The sequence below is a fragment of the Salvelinus alpinus genome, chromosome 11 (assembly GCF_045679555.1).
Source record: "Salvelinus alpinus chromosome 11, SLU_Salpinus.1, whole genome shotgun sequence".
Lineage (NCBI taxonomy): Eukaryota > Metazoa > Chordata > Actinopteri > Salmoniformes > Salmonidae > Salvelinus > Salvelinus alpinus.
In genome coordinates this window covers 49,300,317-49,319,566 of record NC_092096.1, presented here as the reverse complement: position 1 = coordinate 49,319,566, position 19,250 = coordinate 49,300,317, and the positions used below count along the sequence as shown (strand labels likewise).

At 42.5% G+C, this 19,250-nt stretch overlaps 1 protein-coding gene across 1 annotated transcript; it reads right to left on the bottom strand.

The window, feature by feature from the left end:
- Positions 1-7,373: 7,373 nt before the first annotated feature.
- On the bottom strand, positions 7,374-18,413 carry ankrd46b (ankyrin repeat domain 46b). Its single transcript, XM_071333340.1, has 6 exons — positions 18,187-18,413; positions 17,241-17,326; positions 11,710-11,966; positions 11,142-11,300; positions 8,461-8,572; positions 7,374-8,187 (listed from the first exon to the last, which is right to left on the bottom strand). Exons 2-6 carry the CDS (start codon positions 17,292-17,294, stop codon positions 8,083-8,085), a joined length of 687 nt encoding a protein of 228 aa, XP_071189441.1. The 5' UTR covers positions 17,295-17,326; positions 18,187-18,413; the 3' UTR covers positions 7,374-8,082.
- Positions 18,414-19,250: the final 837 nt, after the last annotated feature.

Below are 19,250 nucleotides of genomic sequence, written 5' to 3'. Positions count from 1 at the left end.
ATGTAGATTATTAATAAACTATTTTGCAGTTCTTATTTGTTTGGTTGGTGTTTTTTTGTGGGGGGGGGGGGGGGGGGAAGAAGTAAAAAAGATTATCCTATTTTATTCAGAGTAAAGCCCAATGTGGTCTCAAGAGTGTTGCCTATTTTGCCAGGTAGTTAGTGAGACAAAAACCAGGCCCGGTGAGAAAGCCCCACTCCTCCACCTTGTTTTTATGGTGAGAATAGAGAGATCGATTCTAAAATTCTCTCCAAAAGTGGGTAAAGTACTCTACGCTGTGGAAGAAATGGAATAGCAAGTCCTGAGACATTGGTACAGTCCTATTAAGAAGCTTTGGAAAGAAAAAAGAAAACTTAGTGTTATCAGTGTTGGTGTCATTACTCCAAAAAGTAATATATTACCTAATACTCAATACTTCTTTCAACAATAACAAATTAATTTACTTATTACTCCATGGGAAAAGTAATTTGTTACATTGTTCGTTACATTACTTTTGCATTACACTCCAAAATGCTGCGCGCCCTCACTCAATGTCAACCTTACGTTACGTAGGCCTATACACCAAATAAGTAACCTAATAATGAAAGATTCTACCGTGGAAAAGGGCAGAATTTCCTCTACTACATACCCAGCTCCAAGCTTGTTCACATAGAGATCTTATTCAATTTGTAACGTCTGCTTCCAACTCACACTCTCAAACACGTAGATCCCCTGAACGCAGCTCACTTTCCAGCTCACACTCTCAAACGCGTAGATCCCCTGAACGCAGCTCACTCTCCAGATCCCAATCACCTGAATTCTGATCACCTGTTCACACACCTGTATGTCATTATCACACACTATTTAGTTCAGTTCGTTGCACCCCATCATTGTGAGATATTGTTTGTTTTGTGACACTTCTATTTGGAGCTATGGTTTTCCTGTAATTTAATCCTCCATTGTATGATAGTTTTGGCCTGCCTCGCTAACGACGCCTATTCCCTGCCTGTACTTTAGCCTATCGGATTTCCTGTTATCAACCGATTGCCTGATCTCCCGGACGACGTTACTAGCCTTTTCCCTGCCTGTACTGTTGCCTTTTTGGACCCCCTGTGTATGACCTTCTGCCTGCCCCTGGACCCAGCTACCTGCCTCCTCCTGTGGTCCTTTACAAATAAACACCTGCTGCGCCCTGCGCTTGAAACCAGCTCTCTGTCTCCCATCGTGTTCACTACACAATTACTATTCTAATTCCTGATTCTATGCTTGTTCAGCTATCCTGGGTTAAAATCTGTCCTCCTGAACGATTGAAATCAAGCCTTGGTTGTTTGGATGAGGTAGGCCTACAGTCATCTTCAGCTGCAGTGGTCAGGTCTCTGGGGTCTTTCACTACGGGTTTTGCTTTGGCATGTTGCCTTCGCAGTAGTCACGAAATGTGGCGATGTCTTCAGATTATGTAGACAACTCCACGCCATATAAAGATAGACATGGTTTTAAAAACGTACCTACATTACACAGTGTAAAGAAGGAAGCCTGTACAGAATACTAATATTCCAAAACATGCATCCTGTTTGAAATAAGGCACTAAAGTAAAACTGCAAAAAATGTGGCAAAGAATTTAACTTTATGTCCTGAATACAAAGCGTTATGTTTGGGGCAAATCCAACACAACACATCACTGAGTACCACTCTTCATATTGTCAAGCATGGTGGTGGCTGCATCATGTTATGGGTATGCTTTTCATCGGCGAGGACTAGGGAGTTTTTTTAGGATAAAAACAAATGGAATGGAGCTTGAAGAGTAAAAATAATAATGTGCAAGTATTTTACAATCCACTTGTGCAAAGCTCTTAGACACTTAACAAGAAAGACTCACAGTTGTAATCACAGAAAAAGGTGATTCTAACATGCTGAGGGGTGTGAATACTTATGTAAATTCAATATTTCTGTATTTCATTTTCAATAAATGTGCAATTAAAAAACAAACATACTTTCATTGTGGGATATTATGTGTAGATGTTGTTGTTTTTTTCCACTTGAATTCAGGCTGTAACACAACAAAATGTCAAACAAGTCAAGGGGTATGAAAACTTTCTGAAGGCTCTGTATTAGGTTGTATATATATGGTTTTGACACGGTAGGCCTACAACCCAAACAGTGTTCCATATGAATGACTTGTAGTGTTTTGACACGGTTGTTTCGTAACTTCATTGTGTCAATTGTTTGCTTTGCTTGTTAGTGTATATCAATTCCCCATTACATATATCACCAGTAGGAAATGTACCTTTAATTCCTATAATTTCTAATCTAGAATGTTGTTACTCTGGTTACGGTAATTTATTTAAATGCATTCAATATTATTATTCCAGTCTTCCCGTTCTCATTGTCTGAGTGGACACATTGTTTGCAGAGTGAACAACATATGCTACACTTGTGAGAAACAAGTTTTGGTTTATTTCATTCCATTTATGAGTTTTGTCAATTTAGTCATTGTCTTTTGTTTGGAGTGCTCCTGTCAGTATTGAGTAAGGACGCGCACGCATAGAAGTAGACCTATAGGCTACCTGGCCTGGCGTAAATGTAGGCATATAAATGTGCCAATTTGGGGATCTGATAGTATTTCTCAAAGTAATGTTTTCTTCACCTCAAACAACAAGCAAAGGAACAATGTTTTTTACATCCATTGATAATTATAATAGTTCCTCAATGTATTTGAAAAATATTCCCAGCTCTCTCCTTTCGATAATGTCATGCCCTGATCCGTTGGAAACGTAAAATAAATAGGCCTACCTGATGACTTTTTATCAGTGCGTGACTTTTACTGAAATAGGTTCCGGTACTCAATTTGGGTGCTGATATTGTTTATATAAGGTACAGGAGCTCCACAATACTTTCCCGCTAATATTCTATAAGAGGAACAGGAGCTCAAGCAGTAGAATATTTTAGGTTCCGGTACTCCGATGAGCTTCTTATCCCTTGCGCAAATAGCCAACAGCTATGTATGTCCTGGGAAACTCTAAGGGCCCAGAATATTTTATACAATGTTGCCACCAAGTTAATAGTTAATTCAATGTTTCAATTTTTTTTTAATCATTATATTTTCTACCTGAAGGCTGCAATGCTTTTATTTGTTGGCTTTATGTAGGCTATTTTTACATAGATGGCAATGGCAATGATTGTGAAATACTAAGACTTTATTATAAATTAAATGAAACTGTTTCACAAAAATGTGCATATGAAAACCATAACTGGCATGCAGATCGGTAGAAATGGTAAGATACATTGGTATTCAACATGAGAAAGGTTGCAGAATCTTAGAAAGCCAGCAGGAGCGGGATAGTAGTTGGGTCAGCTGAAGTTTTTTTAAATTCTGGTTGTCTAGATCTCTGGCGCCCTCTTGAGGCATTTGTCTTATTTCATCAAACCGTAAGCTTACAGCGTCAGACAAGCTCAATGCATATAGCTGATTTTGTTAAACACATAGGGTGTATCCAGTGGCTCCCCGTCATTCAGGGCAGGTGGGGCTCAAAACAGGTTGGGCTCTGTTTAGCTAAAAAAAAATAAGTAAGTAAGAAGTGTGCATATAAACAATTCTTTTTGCAGGTTTTGCATGTTATTTTGGCATTAATTCGTGCCACGTATCAGTTTGCAAACAATGTAAAAAAAAATATATATATTTGAATTAATAAAGCTGCGTACAAACACGGTCTCATTTTTGCTTTCTTGAATAAGGCAGCTCCAAAATGCAGGTGTTTCAGCCTAGCTCAGTGCTTTCTGTGGTGGTGGGGCAGCCAGCTGAAAATACGGAGCGTAGGGGTTGGTAATGTTCTCTAGTGCGCCGTGATTGGCTCAGTGTTCTGTCACTGTACAGCTGGTGACCGAAGTCAGTGTGAATGCGCCCGGCCCGCCACAAAGAGTTGCTAGAACGCGATAGGACAAGGACATCCCGGCCAGCCAAACCCTCCCCTAACCCGGACGACGCTGGGCCAACCTCATGGGTCTCCTGGACGCGGCCGGTTGCGACTCAGCCTGGGATTGAACCTGGGTCTGTAGTGACGCCTCTAGCCTTAGACCGCTGCGCTACTCGGGAGGCCCCAACAATGAGTGGTTTGGAAGGAATCAGTGGCTAACTGCAAGCATTGCAAAACAATCGCTAGCCTGCTTTTCAGTGGAGTGGATGTGTGGTCCAATTCTGGGTTTAAGGGTCTCCTTTCCAAGTTTAAAAGGATTAACATTCAACATTGGCCATGCTGTCCATCCAGCATGATTTCTGCCGCTTTCAAAACAACTGTAAACTCGGAACTGGGAAATCTCAAACTTCAGTGAGTTCAAGATAACTGGTAACTTGGAAAAAACTAGCTCCAACTGGGAAAATACGTTTTGAACGGTCATCCAACTCGGACAACGATAGACAGCTGTCCCTGATTGAGAACCATACCTGGCCAAAACATAGAAATACAAAACATAGAAATAAAGAAACTAGAATGCCCACCCTAGTCACACCCTGGCCTAACCAAAATAGAGAATAAAAGCCTCTCTATGGCCAGGGCGTGACACGAAGTCGCTAAACTGACCGCTAAACTTAATCAAGGAGCATTAACAGCCGGGGTGATTTTTGAGAACAGGGTAAAACGCAGGGACAAAGACTTCCATCTCACCATCACATCTGTTGTATTCAATGACAATGGATGGTTTCAATCTTACTGCAACAATGACTTTTTACAGGAGGGACGTGTGTGTCCCCAGAACCCAGAAGTGTGTGTCCCCAAATAAACAATTTGCTCAAGTTGGATAAAATGTGACGTTTACCTGCCACCACTCAACTAAAAAAATGGACTAAGGACAGTGAGCTATATATCCAATGGACAAAGGGAGGACAGAATGTGCTTAATGTCAAGGCAGGGAATGTATACTGTGGCCCTGGGTTTGAGGACAGGGTGTCTGTGTCCATGGATGATTACAGGCGGGAAGATCTCACCCTCACTCTCAGCGACATACACAGTTCTGACCAGACCGATACTGATCGACAGAGATGAAATCCAGAAGCTGTCGCGCTCACCCCCAAAGTTGAAGAAAAGCCCTATGGAAACATAGTGACATGCTCACTATGGATAGTGGCAGTAACGTTAGTGATTCATGTTTTGGGTCTTTTTGAAGGCCTATGGTTAGGAGTGAATCCCCCAGCATGTGTATTACCTCTCATCAGTCTCATCCGAAAATGGGGATCACACTCAGATAATGATAGTCAGGACAGGTCAGAGTTGACATGCATGGAAGGAGAGGGTGAGAGTCCTACTGATGTGACGGAGAGGGGAGACCTGTGGCAGGATTCACAGTCGAAGCAGAATGGTTGTCCAACTTCCTCGTCAACGACAATGGGGTTACTTGAGGGCATTTCACACAACTGAGCCGAGACGAACTGCGCTGGAGGAGGATATTGTCTCTACGGTCAGAGACCGGTGAAAAGCCCCACTGGAGGCTACTACAGAAGGACTCGCTTCTATCCCTACATGACCGCCCGTCGCATCGAGGGACAGTGTACCTGTGCCAAAGTCCGGTGAACTAGTGAATTGCTTGAAGGATTTATATCGCCTTTTTGCATTGTACAAGGAATTGTTATATATTTTGATTATTATATGTATGAATAACACAAAGCAATTGAACTATTCTAATGTATCTTCTTCCATGCTTTTTTAGTTCCATTTTGCATTTGTATTCATTGGGCATCCAGGTTTCTTTTTGCTTTAGAAACTGAATTAACACAAACGTTAATTCATTTGTAGCTCTGAATTTTATACATTATTAATTCACTTTCCACATCAAATGATGGATTATACTTAATCGTATTCTACAAGATAAAATACACAGAAAAATTGAACCAAAAGGTTAAACAACATGGTTTACAATATGTGATGTATGCTACAATTGACATAAAAAAAAAAAACATAAAACAGAATATTTAGAATAATCTTCAGAAAACTAAGTTTTTCTATTTGGTAGCCTACAGCTGTCAACTAACTGAACACAAAACACAGCAAAAATGTAGTTATTTTTCTTTCAAAAAGGCACACAATCAAGGTGCTACTTACTCTACAGTTAATTTTGTACTTGACTTAGAGATGGAAGAGGGACCATGACATGACACATCCATTTTATATACATTACATTCCCATGCAAATCTACACTAGCCTGGTCCCAGATCTGTTTGTGCTCTTGTCAACTCCATTGCAGTTATCATCAAGCAACAGCATGACAAGTTCCATAAAGGAGTTGGCAAGACAACAGAAACCGACTGGCACTCAGGCTAACTCTACACACTTGGTTGTATTTCAGTTGGATTTTTGTTCTTTGCAAAGTTCCACACAATAGTTCTAGCTTGATTATCATTCATAGGGAAATTCTGAACTGAAGTGTGGGTGGAAGAGACTTGTTAAAAACAGTAAGAATGGAAATAAACCAAAAATATTATCTTTGTAAGACCGTTTGACCATGTTTTGCATAAATCATTAAACAAAAAGGGACTTAAAAAAAAGAAGAGTAATATTAACATGAATAGAAGTTAACAAAATACAAGTAAACAAATACAAAAAAACGAACTATAGAAAACTACAGAACATAACACAGAAAAATATGTATTGTGACAACATTAGGAAAAAAGGTCCACAACGCAACAATTTCTCTTCTTATAAACCTGAAGTGTCAACTACATTAGATATGCAAAGTTATGTAACTTAATATTAGTATGAAACCACATGATGTCAGAATTGCAGTGGTGTAAAGTACTTTGTTGGGGTATCTGTACTTTATTATTTATCTTTTTTACAACTTTTACTTTACTACATTCCCAAAGAAAATAATATACTTTTTACTCCGTACATTTTCCCAACACCCAAAAGTACTCATTACATTTTGAATGCTTAGCATGACAGGAAAATTGTCAAATTCACACACTTAACAAGAGAGCATCTGGTCATCCCTTCCGCTTCTGATCTGGTGACTCACTAAACACACCTGCTTTGTTTGTAAATTATGTCTGAGTGTTGGAGTGTGCCCCTGGCTATCAGTACATAAAAATATATTAGACAAAAGTGCCATCTGATTTGCTTAATATACTTTTGATACTTAAGTACATTTTAGCAATTACGTTTACTTTTGATACTGAAGTATATTTAAAACCAAATACTTTTAGACTTTTACTCAAGTAGTATTTTACTGGGTGACTTTCACTTGAGTCATTTTCTTTTAAGGTATCTTTACTTTTATTCAAGTATGACAATTGGGTACTTTTTCCAGCACTGCAGAATTGTATATTTTCTCTTCTTGAGGGTTCTTTAAAAGCAATGTGAGTATTCCAGAAAAAAAAAACGGTCACAAATTCACACCACTGTACAATATTTGGTTGATTTAGTCATTTATTTTGTCATAGGGATTACTAACACATGAAATTATGTGGATTCTCATTCATAACGGGCCATGTTGAGAATGTTAAAAGCAAATATTATAGAACACATATACAGTACAAAATGCAGGAAATGCAGACTTCCGGGGTGCTGCCCAGTAATATCTCCTTGCTCCTGAAGTGTACACTCGTTCACACGTTCTCACCAATCTAAAAGCATTGGATTGGTGGAGGCATGGGTGGGAGTTTTAGCCATATTTCATATACCAGCCATATCCTTTCAAATTAGTTAAGGGAAGTTAACAAGTGCACACGTTAGGAGAAATGAGAGATAATTGGGACGTGGCCCAGCTGGGGAAAAGCCACTTAACCATCACATATGGACAACAAGCCCTGGCTAGTCATGTCAATCACAATGACATCACACGAGAATAAGCATTACTCTGCCCTCTGCTAGAATGGGCTGGATTGTTAAGGTAAGAGTCGTCTCTAAGGTTGGAAAGGGAATGTTTTGCTGGAATTGTGTGAGTGTGTATGTGTGTGCGAGTGGATCTAAAAGCTAAAACATCCACCCACCCCTTTCCAATCTAAACCCCAGTGCTTCCTTGCATGTCCCCCCAAACCTTCCATTCTTGTCCTCTTTTTTTTTTACTCCCCTCCTTCCTCCATCTGTGTCCCAGTTCCGACCATCCCTCTCTCCGTCCTCAGTGTACCAGCTCCAGTTGGCTGGCGGAGAAGGGCAGCACCCCGCTGACGTAGTAAGCGATGCCCAGGGAGAGCAGGGCGATAACCACCAGTAGTAGCAGCACCTGTAACAGAGTTCGAAAAGCATCCTTCATTGTGAGTTTCTCCAAAATTGAGACACCAGGTTATATATACACAGTATGGTCATTTGAAGAACCCTATTGGCTACGTCTGCGGTGTAACTTCCTGTCGCTGGCAAAGAGATTCCGTTGCAACGCAGGAGACGCCTAGCTTAATCAATCCGACAGGAAAAAAACGTTTGTACGTCATGTCACAGAACAAAAGTCCAATCTCCTTGCGCTGCTAAACATCTGTGACGCTGCAACATGTTACTTTACCCTCCAGAAGCCCAGGTCCTCTACAAACTCCTGCCAGGTGGTCCTGAAACTGGACAGAACCCCCTCACTGTTCTGGAGGTTGGGGTTGAGCAGGGAGTGGCTCTCCATCGCACTGACAGGGAGAGAAAGAAGTAGCCCACGGTTAGCTTACATGCCACCATGACATGACTTGATACACACAGAGTACTGTAAACATTAGGCACATCCTTCTTTACATTGAGTTGCATCCCACTTTGCCCTCAGAACAGACTCAATTCGTTGGTGCATGGACTCTACAAGGTGTCAAAAGCGTTCCACAGGGATGCCGGCCCGTGTTGACTCCAATGCTTCCTACAGTTGTGTCAAGCTGGCTGGATGTCCTTTGGGTGGTGGACCATTCTTGACACGCACGGGAAACTGTTGAGCAAGAAACAACCAGCAGCGTTGCAGTTCTTGGCAGTTCTTGGCATCTACTACCATACCCCGTTCAAAGGCACTTCAATCTTTTGTCTTGCCCATTCACCCTCTGAATGGCACACATACACAATCCATGTGTCAATGGTCTCAAGGCTTAGAAATCCTTCATTAACCCGTCTCCTCCCCTTCATCTACACTGATTGAAGTGGATTTAACAAGGGACCCCAATCAGGGATTAAAGCTTTAACCTAGTCAGTCTGTCATGGAAAGAGTGGCTGTTCTTAATGTTTTGTATAGTCAAAAGTTTAGACACACCTACTCATTCAAGGGTTTTTCTTTACTTTTCCTTTTTTCTACATTGTAGAATAACAGTGAAGACATCAAAGCTATGAAATAACACATATGGAATCATGTAGTAACCAAAAAAGTGTTAAACAAACCAAAATATATTTTCTTTTGAGATCCTTCAAAGTAGCCACCCTTTGCCTTGATGACAGCTTTGAACACTCTTGGCATTCTCTCAACCACCTTCATGAGGTAGTCAATTAACAGGTGTGCCTTGTTCAAAGTGAATTTGTGGAATGTCTTAATGCGTTTGAGCCAATCAGTTGTGCTGTGACAAGGTAGGGGTGGTATACAGAAGATAGCCCTATTTGGTAAAAGACCAAGTCCATATTATGTCAAGAACAGCTCAAATTAGCAAAGAGAAACGACAGTCCCATCATTACTTTAAGATATCAATCCGGAAAATTTCAAGAATTTTGAAACCATCAAGCGCTATGATGAAACTGGCTCTCATGAGGACCGCCACAGGAAAGGAAGACCCAGAGTTACCTCTGCTGCAGAGGATAAGTTCATTAGAGTTACCAGCCTCAAAAATTGCTGCCCAAATAAATGCTTCACAGAGTTCAAGTAATATCCACATCGCAACATCAACTGTTCAGAGGAGACTGTGTGAATCAGGCCTTCGTGGTCGAGTTGCTGCAAAGAAACCACTACTAAAGGACATCAATAATAAGAAGAGACTTGCTTGAGCCAAGAAACACAAGCAATGGACATTAGACCGGTGGAAATCTGTCGTGACTTTGTGAGACGCAGAGTAGGTGAACGGATGATCTCCTCATGTCTGGTTCCCACCGTGAAGCATGGAGGAGGAGGTGTGATGGTGCTTCGCTGGTGACACTGTCTGTGATTTATTTAGAATTCAAGGCATACTTAACCAGCATGGCTACCACAGCATTCTGCAGCGATAAGCCATCCCATCTGGTGCTTAGTATGACTATCATTTGTTTTTCAACAGGACAATGACCCAAAACACAACTCAATTCTGTGTAAGAGCTATTTGACCAGGGAGAGTAACTGACCTGGCCTCCACAATTGATTTGTCTTTAACTAGGCAAGTCAGTTAAGAACAAATTCTTATTTTAAAATGACCCGGGTGTCGCCCTATGGGACTCCCAATCACGGCCGGATGTGATGCAGCCTGGATTACCCACAATCACCCGACCTCAACCCAACTGAGATGGTTTGGGATGAGTTGGACCGCAGAGTGAAGGAAAAGCAGTCAACAAGTGCTCAGCATATGTGGGACCTCCTTCAAGACTGTTGGAAAAGTATTTCTCATGAGGCTGATTGAGAGAATGCCAAGAGTGTGCAAAGCTGTCATCAAGGCAAAGGGTTGCTACTTTGAAGAATCTAACATTTCTTTTTTGGTTACAACATGATTCCATATGTGTTATTTCATAGTTTTGATGTCTTCACTATTATTCTACAATGTAGAAAGTCGTAAAAATAAATAAAAACCCTTGAATCAGTAGGTGTGTCCAAACTTTCGACTGGTACTGTGGATAAGAGTGGCTTTCCGCCACACTGAGGGGGGAGAGAGGGGAGATGGTGGTAAATGCGATAGACTGCGACATTACTTATATACACACACACACACACTGAGATTATCGGAGGAGCGGAGAGACATTGAAGGTGGGTTTGAAAACCAGTACACAGTGATGCAAATTCATTCACATTTTATATGCTGCACTTCTGTTCTAGTCTCTCTTGTGAGCGGGTGTGAATCCGGAACTACAACACACATACTACAATAGTCACCCCCCCGTGGAACCCTTTCACCTCGTGCTACCCTGTCCCCGCCTCTCCCCACCTCACCTTCTGCTCGCTGCCATCAGCATGGTCTCCAGCTTAGAATGGGTGTAACAGAGTTAAGAACACTCGCGTCGCCTAATTGCTAGCTTGCATGCCCCCCCCCCCCCCCCGACCTCCTCCTCCCTCACCTCTCGCTCTCAGCCATCTGCATGGTCTCCAGTTTGGAGTGGGCTCCTCTGTTGAATCCTTTCACTTCCTGCTCCTCCAGGCCCTCCAGCAGACGGATAGCGTCCCTGTTCACCCCGCGCCTCTTGGCCAGTACTAGGGGAGTCGACCCGTTGTGGTTACTGAGAAAGTGAAAGGGAACGCTTGGATGTTAAGATTGTGAAGAGGCGCTGGTGCTCCTTTCAGATGTTGCGCCCACATTTACTGTCCTGCATCAGTCCATGGAGTAGAAACGGGATAAAGGACAATATTATTCAGGATGGCAAAACCATGAATAATGGGGTGGGGGGGGAGGGGGGGGGTTGTTACGTTTGCTAGTTTAATGTGTCTTGGATGGTCCATGACAATGCACATTTTGCCAGAGGGTAGGCTGTCACTAAGGCTCTGAACCATTCCAACACTAGCGTTACTCCTCTCTCCTTCCCTTTCTCACCAGATATATCTAGACTTGAGCCACTCTCAGCATTCAAGCTCTCTAAAAATTTTTTAAATGCCACTACCCCTCAGTCCAACCCCCAGCCCCTCTCTTACCAGATGTCTATCTTGAGGCCGTTGGACACCAGGAACTGGATGGTATCCACGTGTCCACAGAGGTGCAGGGCCGTGTTACCCTGGTAGTCTGTCGCCAGGAGGTCCGCCCCAAACTTATGGAGGAACCAACAGATGTCCACGTTCCCCCTGGCGGCCGCTAGGTGCAGGCCCGTACGACCCCGGTTGTCCCGTATGTTTGGGTCACAGCCCGTCTCCAGTAGCCGCTTGGCGAAAGGCAGGTCCCCGTCAATGCAGGCCTGCAGTTAGGGATTTGCCTTTATTTAACCAGGTAAGTTATTGAGAACACATTCTCTACTGGGCAATTCCGTGGGAAAGTCAACTTGAGCATCCGCAATAGAAAGTTGTCATTTCATTGGCCATCTAACTAACGACATGTGTTCTTGCTAAGATTCTCTTGGACAAAATATGCCGAAATGCATTTATCTACATCGCAGTACTATGTTAGAAAGAAAGATAAGAGTGTTTATCAACAATCTGTGAATAGTCCTGGAGTATTTTTTTTCTCCAAATGAAAGCCCCCCCAAAATATATTGACTTCATCCAGTGTCTAGAAAAGTGGATTGGCAGTATAGGCTAGGTTTGGGCGGTATCCAGATTTTCATACCGTCATACCAGTTCTGTAGCATATCAGGGTATGTGGTATTACCGAATGTGCACACAACGGGCGCTATTTCAAATTTGTTTTATTATAATAATAATAAACTACCGTTCAAAAGTTTGGGGTAACTTAGAAATGTCTTTGTTTTTCATGAAAACATACATAAAGCGAGTTGCAAAATGAAAAGGAATATAGTCAAGACGTTGACAAGGTTATAAATAAAGTTTTTTAAAATTGAAATAATACATTTTGCTTCCGTCAAAGAATCCTCCATTTGCAGCAACTACACCCTTGCAGACCTTTGGCATTGTACACTGCTCAAAAAAATAAAGGGAACACTAAAATAACACAACCGAGATCTGAATGAATGAAATAGTCTTATTAAATACTTTTTTCTTTACATAGTTGAATGTGCTGACAACAAAATCACACAAAAATTATCAATGGAAATCAAATTTATCAACCCATGGAGGTCTGGATTTGGAGTCACACTCAAAATTAAAGTGGAAAACCACACTACAGGCTGATCCAATTTTGATGTAATGTCCTTAAAACAAGTCAAAATGAGGCTCAGTAGTGTGTGTGGCCTCCACGTGCCTGTATGACCTCCCTACAACGCCTGGGCATGCTCCTGATGAGGTGGCGGATGGTCTCCTGAGGCATCTCCTCCCAGACCTGGACTAAAGCATCCGCCAACTCCTGGACAGTCTGTGGTGCAACGTGGCGTTGGTGGATGGAGCGAGACATGATGTCCCAGATGTGCTCAATTGGATTCAGGTCTGGGGAACGGGCGGGTCAGTCCATAGCATCAATGCCTTTCTCTTGCAGGAACTGCTGACACACTCCAGCCACATGAGGTCTAGCATTGTCTTGCATTAGGAGGAACCCAGGGCCAACCGCACCAGCATATGGTCTTACAAGGGGTCTGAGGATCTCATCTCGGTACCTAATGGCAGTCAGGCTACCTCTGGCGAGCACATGGAGGGCTGTGCGGCCCCCCAAAGAAATGCCACCCCACACCATGACTGACCCACCGCCAAACCGGTCATGCTGGAGGATGTTGCAGGCAGCAGAACGTTCTCCACGGCGTCTCCAGACTCTGTCACGTCTGTCACGTGCTCAGTGTGAACCTGCTTTCATCTGTGAAGAGCACAGGGCGCCAGTGGCGAATTTGCCAATCTTGGTGTTCTCTGGCAAATGCCAAACGACCTGCACGGTGTTGGGCTGTAAGCACAACCCCCACCTGTGGACGTCGGGCCCTCATACCACCCTCATGGAGTCTGTTTCTGACCGTTTGAGCAGACACATGCACATTTGTGGCCTGCTGGAGGTCATTTTGCAGGGCTCTGGCAGTGCTCCTCCTGCTCCTCCTGCTCAAAGGCGGAAGTAGCGGTCCTGCTGCTGGGTTGTTGCCCTCCTACGGCCTCCTCCACGTCTCCTGATGTACTGGCCTGTCTCCTGGTAGCGCCTCCATGCTCTGGACACTACGCTGACAGACACAGCAAACCTTCTTGCCACAGCTCGCATTGATGTGCCATCCTGGATGAGCTGCACTACCTGAGCCACTTGTGTGGGTTGTAGACTCCGTCTCATGCTACCACTAGAGTGAAAGCACCGCCAGCATTCAAAAGTGACCAAAACATCAGCCAGGAAGCATAGGAACTGAGAAGTGGTCTGTGGTCACCACCTGCAGAACCACTCCTTTATTGGGGGTGTCTTGCTAATTGCCTATAATTTCCACCTGTTGTCTATTCCATTTGCACAACAGCATGTGAAATTTATTGTCAATCAGTGTTGCTTCCTAAGTGGACAGTTTGATTTCACAGAAGTGTGATTGACTTGGAGTTACATTGTGTTGTTTAAGTGTTCCCTTTATTTTTTTGAGCAGTGTAGTTGTCAATTTGTTGAGGAAATCTGAAGAGATTTCACCCCATGCTTCCTGAAGCACCTCCCACAAGTTATATAGTGTAAAAATATAAAACACAACATGTGAAGTGTTGGTGCCATGTTTTATGAGCTGAAATAAAAGTTCCCAGAAATTTTACATACGCACAAAAAGCTTATTTCTCTGGTTTTGTGCACAAAATGTGTTTACATCCCTGTTAGTGAGCATTTCTCCATTGCTAAGATAATCCATCCACCTGACAGGTGTGGCATATCAAGAAGCTGATTAAACAACATGATCATTACACAGGTGCACCTTGTGCTGGGGACAATAAAAGGCCACTCTAAAATGTGCGGTTTTGTCACACAACACAATGCCACAGATGTCTCAAGTTGAGGGAGCATGCAATTGGCATGCTGACTGCAGGAATGTCCACCAGAGCGGTTTCCAGAGAATTTAACGTTCATTTTTCTACCATAAGCTGCCTCCAACTTCGTTTTAGAGAATTTGGCAGTACGTCCAACCGGCCTCACAACCAGAGACCATGTGTAACCATGCCAGATCAGGAGCTCCACACACATCCGGCGGCTTCACCTGCGGGATTGTCAAAGATCAGCCACCCAGACAGCTGGTGAAACTGTGGGTTTGAACAACCAAAGAATTTCTGCACAAACTGTCAGAAACCGTCTCACGGAAGCTCATCTGCGTGTTCGTCGTCCTCACCAGGATCTGACTGCAGTTTGGCTTCGTAATTGACTTCAGTGGCCAAATGCTCACCTTCGATGGCAACTGGAACGCTGGAGAAGTGTTGTCTTCACGGATGACTCCCGGTTTCAGCTGTACCGGGCAGATGTATGGCGTCGTGTGGGCGAGCGGTTTTCTGACGTCAACATTGTGAACAGAGTGCCCCATGGTGGCGGGGGGGTTATGGTACGGGCAGGCATAAGCTATGGACAACGACCACAATTGCATTTTATGGAAGGCAATTTGAATGCACAGATATACCGTGATGAGATCATTGTCGTGCCATTCATCCTCCACAATCACCTCATGTTTCAGCATGATTATGCACGGCCCCATGTCGCAAGGATCTGCCCACAATTCCAGGAAGCTGAAAATGTCCCAGTTCTTCCATGGCCTGCATACTCACCAGACATGTCACCCATTGAGCATGTTTGGGATGCTCTGGATCGACAGCGTATTCCAGTTCCCGCCAATATCCAGCAACTTCACACAGCCATTGAAAAGGAGTGGGACAACATTCAACAGCCTGTTCAACTCTATGCAAAGGAGATGTGTTGTGCTGCATGAGGCAAATGGTATTCACACCAGATACGGACTGGTTTTCTGATCCACGCCCCTACCTTTTTTTAAAAAGGTATCTGTGATCAACAGATGCATATCTGTATTCCCAGTCATGTTAAATCCATAGATTAGGGCCTAATGAATTTATTTAAATTGACTGATTTCCTTATATGAACTGTAACTCTGTAAAATATTTTAAATTGTTGCATGTTGTGTTTATATTTTTGTTCAAAGTAAAAAAAAAAAAATGGAGGGGGGACGCACAAAACAATTAAGACAACAGGGATCTTGATCCAGGAGGGGATTGAATGTCTCTGCTGTAACCAAGAAGCTTGATCTTGACATCTAGCCACTTAGCAAGTTAGCAAACCAAATGCATAGCTGGAGCCCTGAGCTGGATATAATTTATTTTACAAATCTTAGGTTTCTTATAGTTATACTTAACTTATAATAAGTTATTATTTCAACGGTATTGAAAATAATACAGGCACATGTAGATTGTCTCATTTACATATTTTGCACAATATTTCGGAAGAATTGTAATACAGAAAAATCGTATATTTACCCCCAATTTTTTATTTATTTAACTAGGCAAGTCAGTTAAGAACAAATTCTTATTTACAATGATGGCCTACACCGGCCAAACCCAGACGACGTTGGGCCAATTGTGCGCCGCCCTATGGGACTCCCAATTTCCTTCGAAAAGGCTATCCATGGCCAGAAGCAAAGACTTACAAACTCACTACTTTTACTATTATGTTTAGTCTCCCCAAAAAGCTTGTCCATTTCATGTAACATCCATAATGCTTATTTTCTTTATTTCACCAACATGCCAATATTTAGAAGTCTGCTTTTTGGGGGGTACACTCCCCCCAAGGGGTACTATAGCCACACACATGAAAAGTTTCATTTACATTTTGTTTGTCCATTCTGTGAGACATTAAAGTTGTGATTTTGCGTGCAAATGTAATGTCCATAACTCTGGAATCGCCCTACTACAATAACAACCCGGGATGAGTTAGATCAATAATAGTCAATTGATGGTGTCTGTATGACTTTCAGAACTTTTTTGAATTGAACATTTAAAACTCCCAATTTAGTGATATTTTTCATCCCAATTTAAGAGATATTTTCTACTGCTGGACAGAGATCTAAGTTTAAAATATTTATTTTGATTCAAAGTATGTACAGCTTTTCCACCCCACAATAGATAAATAACCATGTGTTTATTTTGCACGCACACATTTTATTGAATTTTGCTGGTAAAAAAAAAATGTTTCAGTTTATAAAACAACTTTGATTAGGCTAATCGTTTTATCAACCCTAGCAACCATCAACTTTAAAGACTGGGGGTGTATTCATTCGTGCACACCGTAGCTAAATGTTTTGCCACCAAAAAGGTTTTTCAACAGAAGCGAGAGTTTCTTATTGGACAAATTCAGGTAGCTAGGTCCCTCCACGTTTTGTCCCATTTGCTTCCAAGTGAATACACTATTGCCCAATCCCAAATTGACCCCGAGACCCTACATCCTATGCATGTGCGAAGATCTGAGAGGATTTGACAGTTGTAAGCAACATGGTGAAACTTCCACTTTTGCAGTGAGCAAGTGGTTCTATTACCATATTGTTTACGCCTGTCAAATCCTCTCAGATCTCCACAAGTGCATAAGGCGTCGGGTCTAGGGGTCGATTTGGGATTGGCCCCCTTGTGTTGGACTCTACCTGCAGCAGGGGAACGGAGGTCTGCGACGAGTCGTTAATGAAGACATAGGACATGTCCGAGTGGGTGTCAGAAAATTCCAGCGTACCTGAAGAGGGGGAGGGAGGGACGGTAGCGGGGAGAAGGGTGAGAGGGAGGTAGGAAGGAATGGGGAGGGAAGAGGGGGAGGAGGGTAGGAAAGAGCAAGAAGGAAGGAGGGAGGGAAATAAAGAAGAGAGAAGAAAGGGATGGATGGAGGGAATGAGAAATTGAGACAGGAATGTTTTATTTTTTAGGCCTCTGTAGAGTGTTGAGGCAGTAACCAAAAGGTAGCTGGTTCAAATCCCCAAGCCAGCAATGTGGAAAAATCTGCCCTTGAGCAAGGCAGTTAAATCCACAAAAACAACTGCTTCCGGGCGCCGATGACGCACTGGTGTCGATTAAGGCAGCACCCCGCACCTCTGATTCAGATCGGTTGGGTTAAATGCGGAAAACACATTTCAGACGAATGCATTCAGTTGTGCAACTGACTAGGTATCCTCTTTCCCAAGCTTGCTGTCTTGGCAAGATAAAATCAAAAGCTAACGTTATGTTAACTTGCCTTGACGTTAGCTAGCTAACGTTAGCTGGCTGATATTCATGTGTATGTAACGTAGCTAACGTTAGTTAGCTTACTAGCTAGTAGGCACATTGTTATTATAAAAACACAGAAATATCTAGTAAATACGGTAGCTAGCTAACGTTATTGACATCGAATCGTTTCATGATCCAACATACCCAGCCAGCTAGCTAGCATTCGTTTGGTACTAGCTAGCTAGCTGGCTGGGTATGTTGGATCATGAAACGATTCGATGTCAATAACGTTAGCTAGCTACCGTATTTACTAGATATATAGCTAACAGACTCGTAATAACGTGACAACAAGCATTTGTCGAGCTTATTCAGTTGTTAGTGATGTTAGCTAGTTACCTGTTTAGGTGTTCCAAATCAGAGGAGAAAATCTAAATTCGCTTTTCTGCTAAGCAGTGTGTTGTTGTGGTGGATGCTGAACCAGCTGTGATTTTACAACAGCTCAGCGGAAACTGGGTTACTCTCTGGGTGTAATAATTACGTCGATTCTGTTGCAAAACGTTTTGCAATATAACTCGTTTACTCCGATGGCAAAACGCAAACGACAGTTTCTATTGGACAAATTCAGGTCGGTCCCTCCCCGTTTCGTTCCGTTGCTCCATTTGCTTCCGTTTGGTTCCTAAACAGTAAATGGTTCCCGTAATTAAAACACCCCTGCTTTTTGCGGCAGAGGAAGAAGGCTCTCTCTCTCAGAATCTGATATATCAGGCAATCAGCATTTATAGTAGTCTTAAATATACACATATTATTACTGTGGAAAGATACATTAATATACAAATCAGTTGACCTAGCCAGAAATGTCCCACCATATAAAGCATTATGGAATTCAACATAAAAACTTTGCCATTTTGTTGTTGTCATTTACCAGATACTTTTATCCAGAGTGACCTAGAGTAGTGAGTGCATACTGCAATACATTTTAATACTCCCCCCCCTGTACTGGTCCACCGTGGGAATCGAACCCACAAACTCTGGTGTTGCTCTATCAACTGAGCCACAGGGGATCTTACGTTTCACTGTGAAATTTATGCTATATATTTTTTTTTTCAAGGTAGCCCTGAAGGCTGTATGATTAATAGATTTTTTTTTTCCAAGAATGAGAGGTTTTGACAAACATTAAAAAAACGTAGCCTAATATGTCAAATCAAATTCAAAAACCGTCGATACAAAGTGTATTTAAGGTCTCAACACACTACGTAATTTTTTTTTCAAAATACAACAAGAAAACTGTCTTACCTGATGCAACGACCCCATCCAGTGGCAGTATTAAAAGGCTGCATTTCCACAGGCAGCCCAATTATGTTCTTTTCCCGCAAATTGGTATTTTGACAATAACCGGAGAAAAGAGTAGAATTGGCCTGCCTATGTAAATGCAGCAAAATGTTCCCCAATCCAAGAGTGGT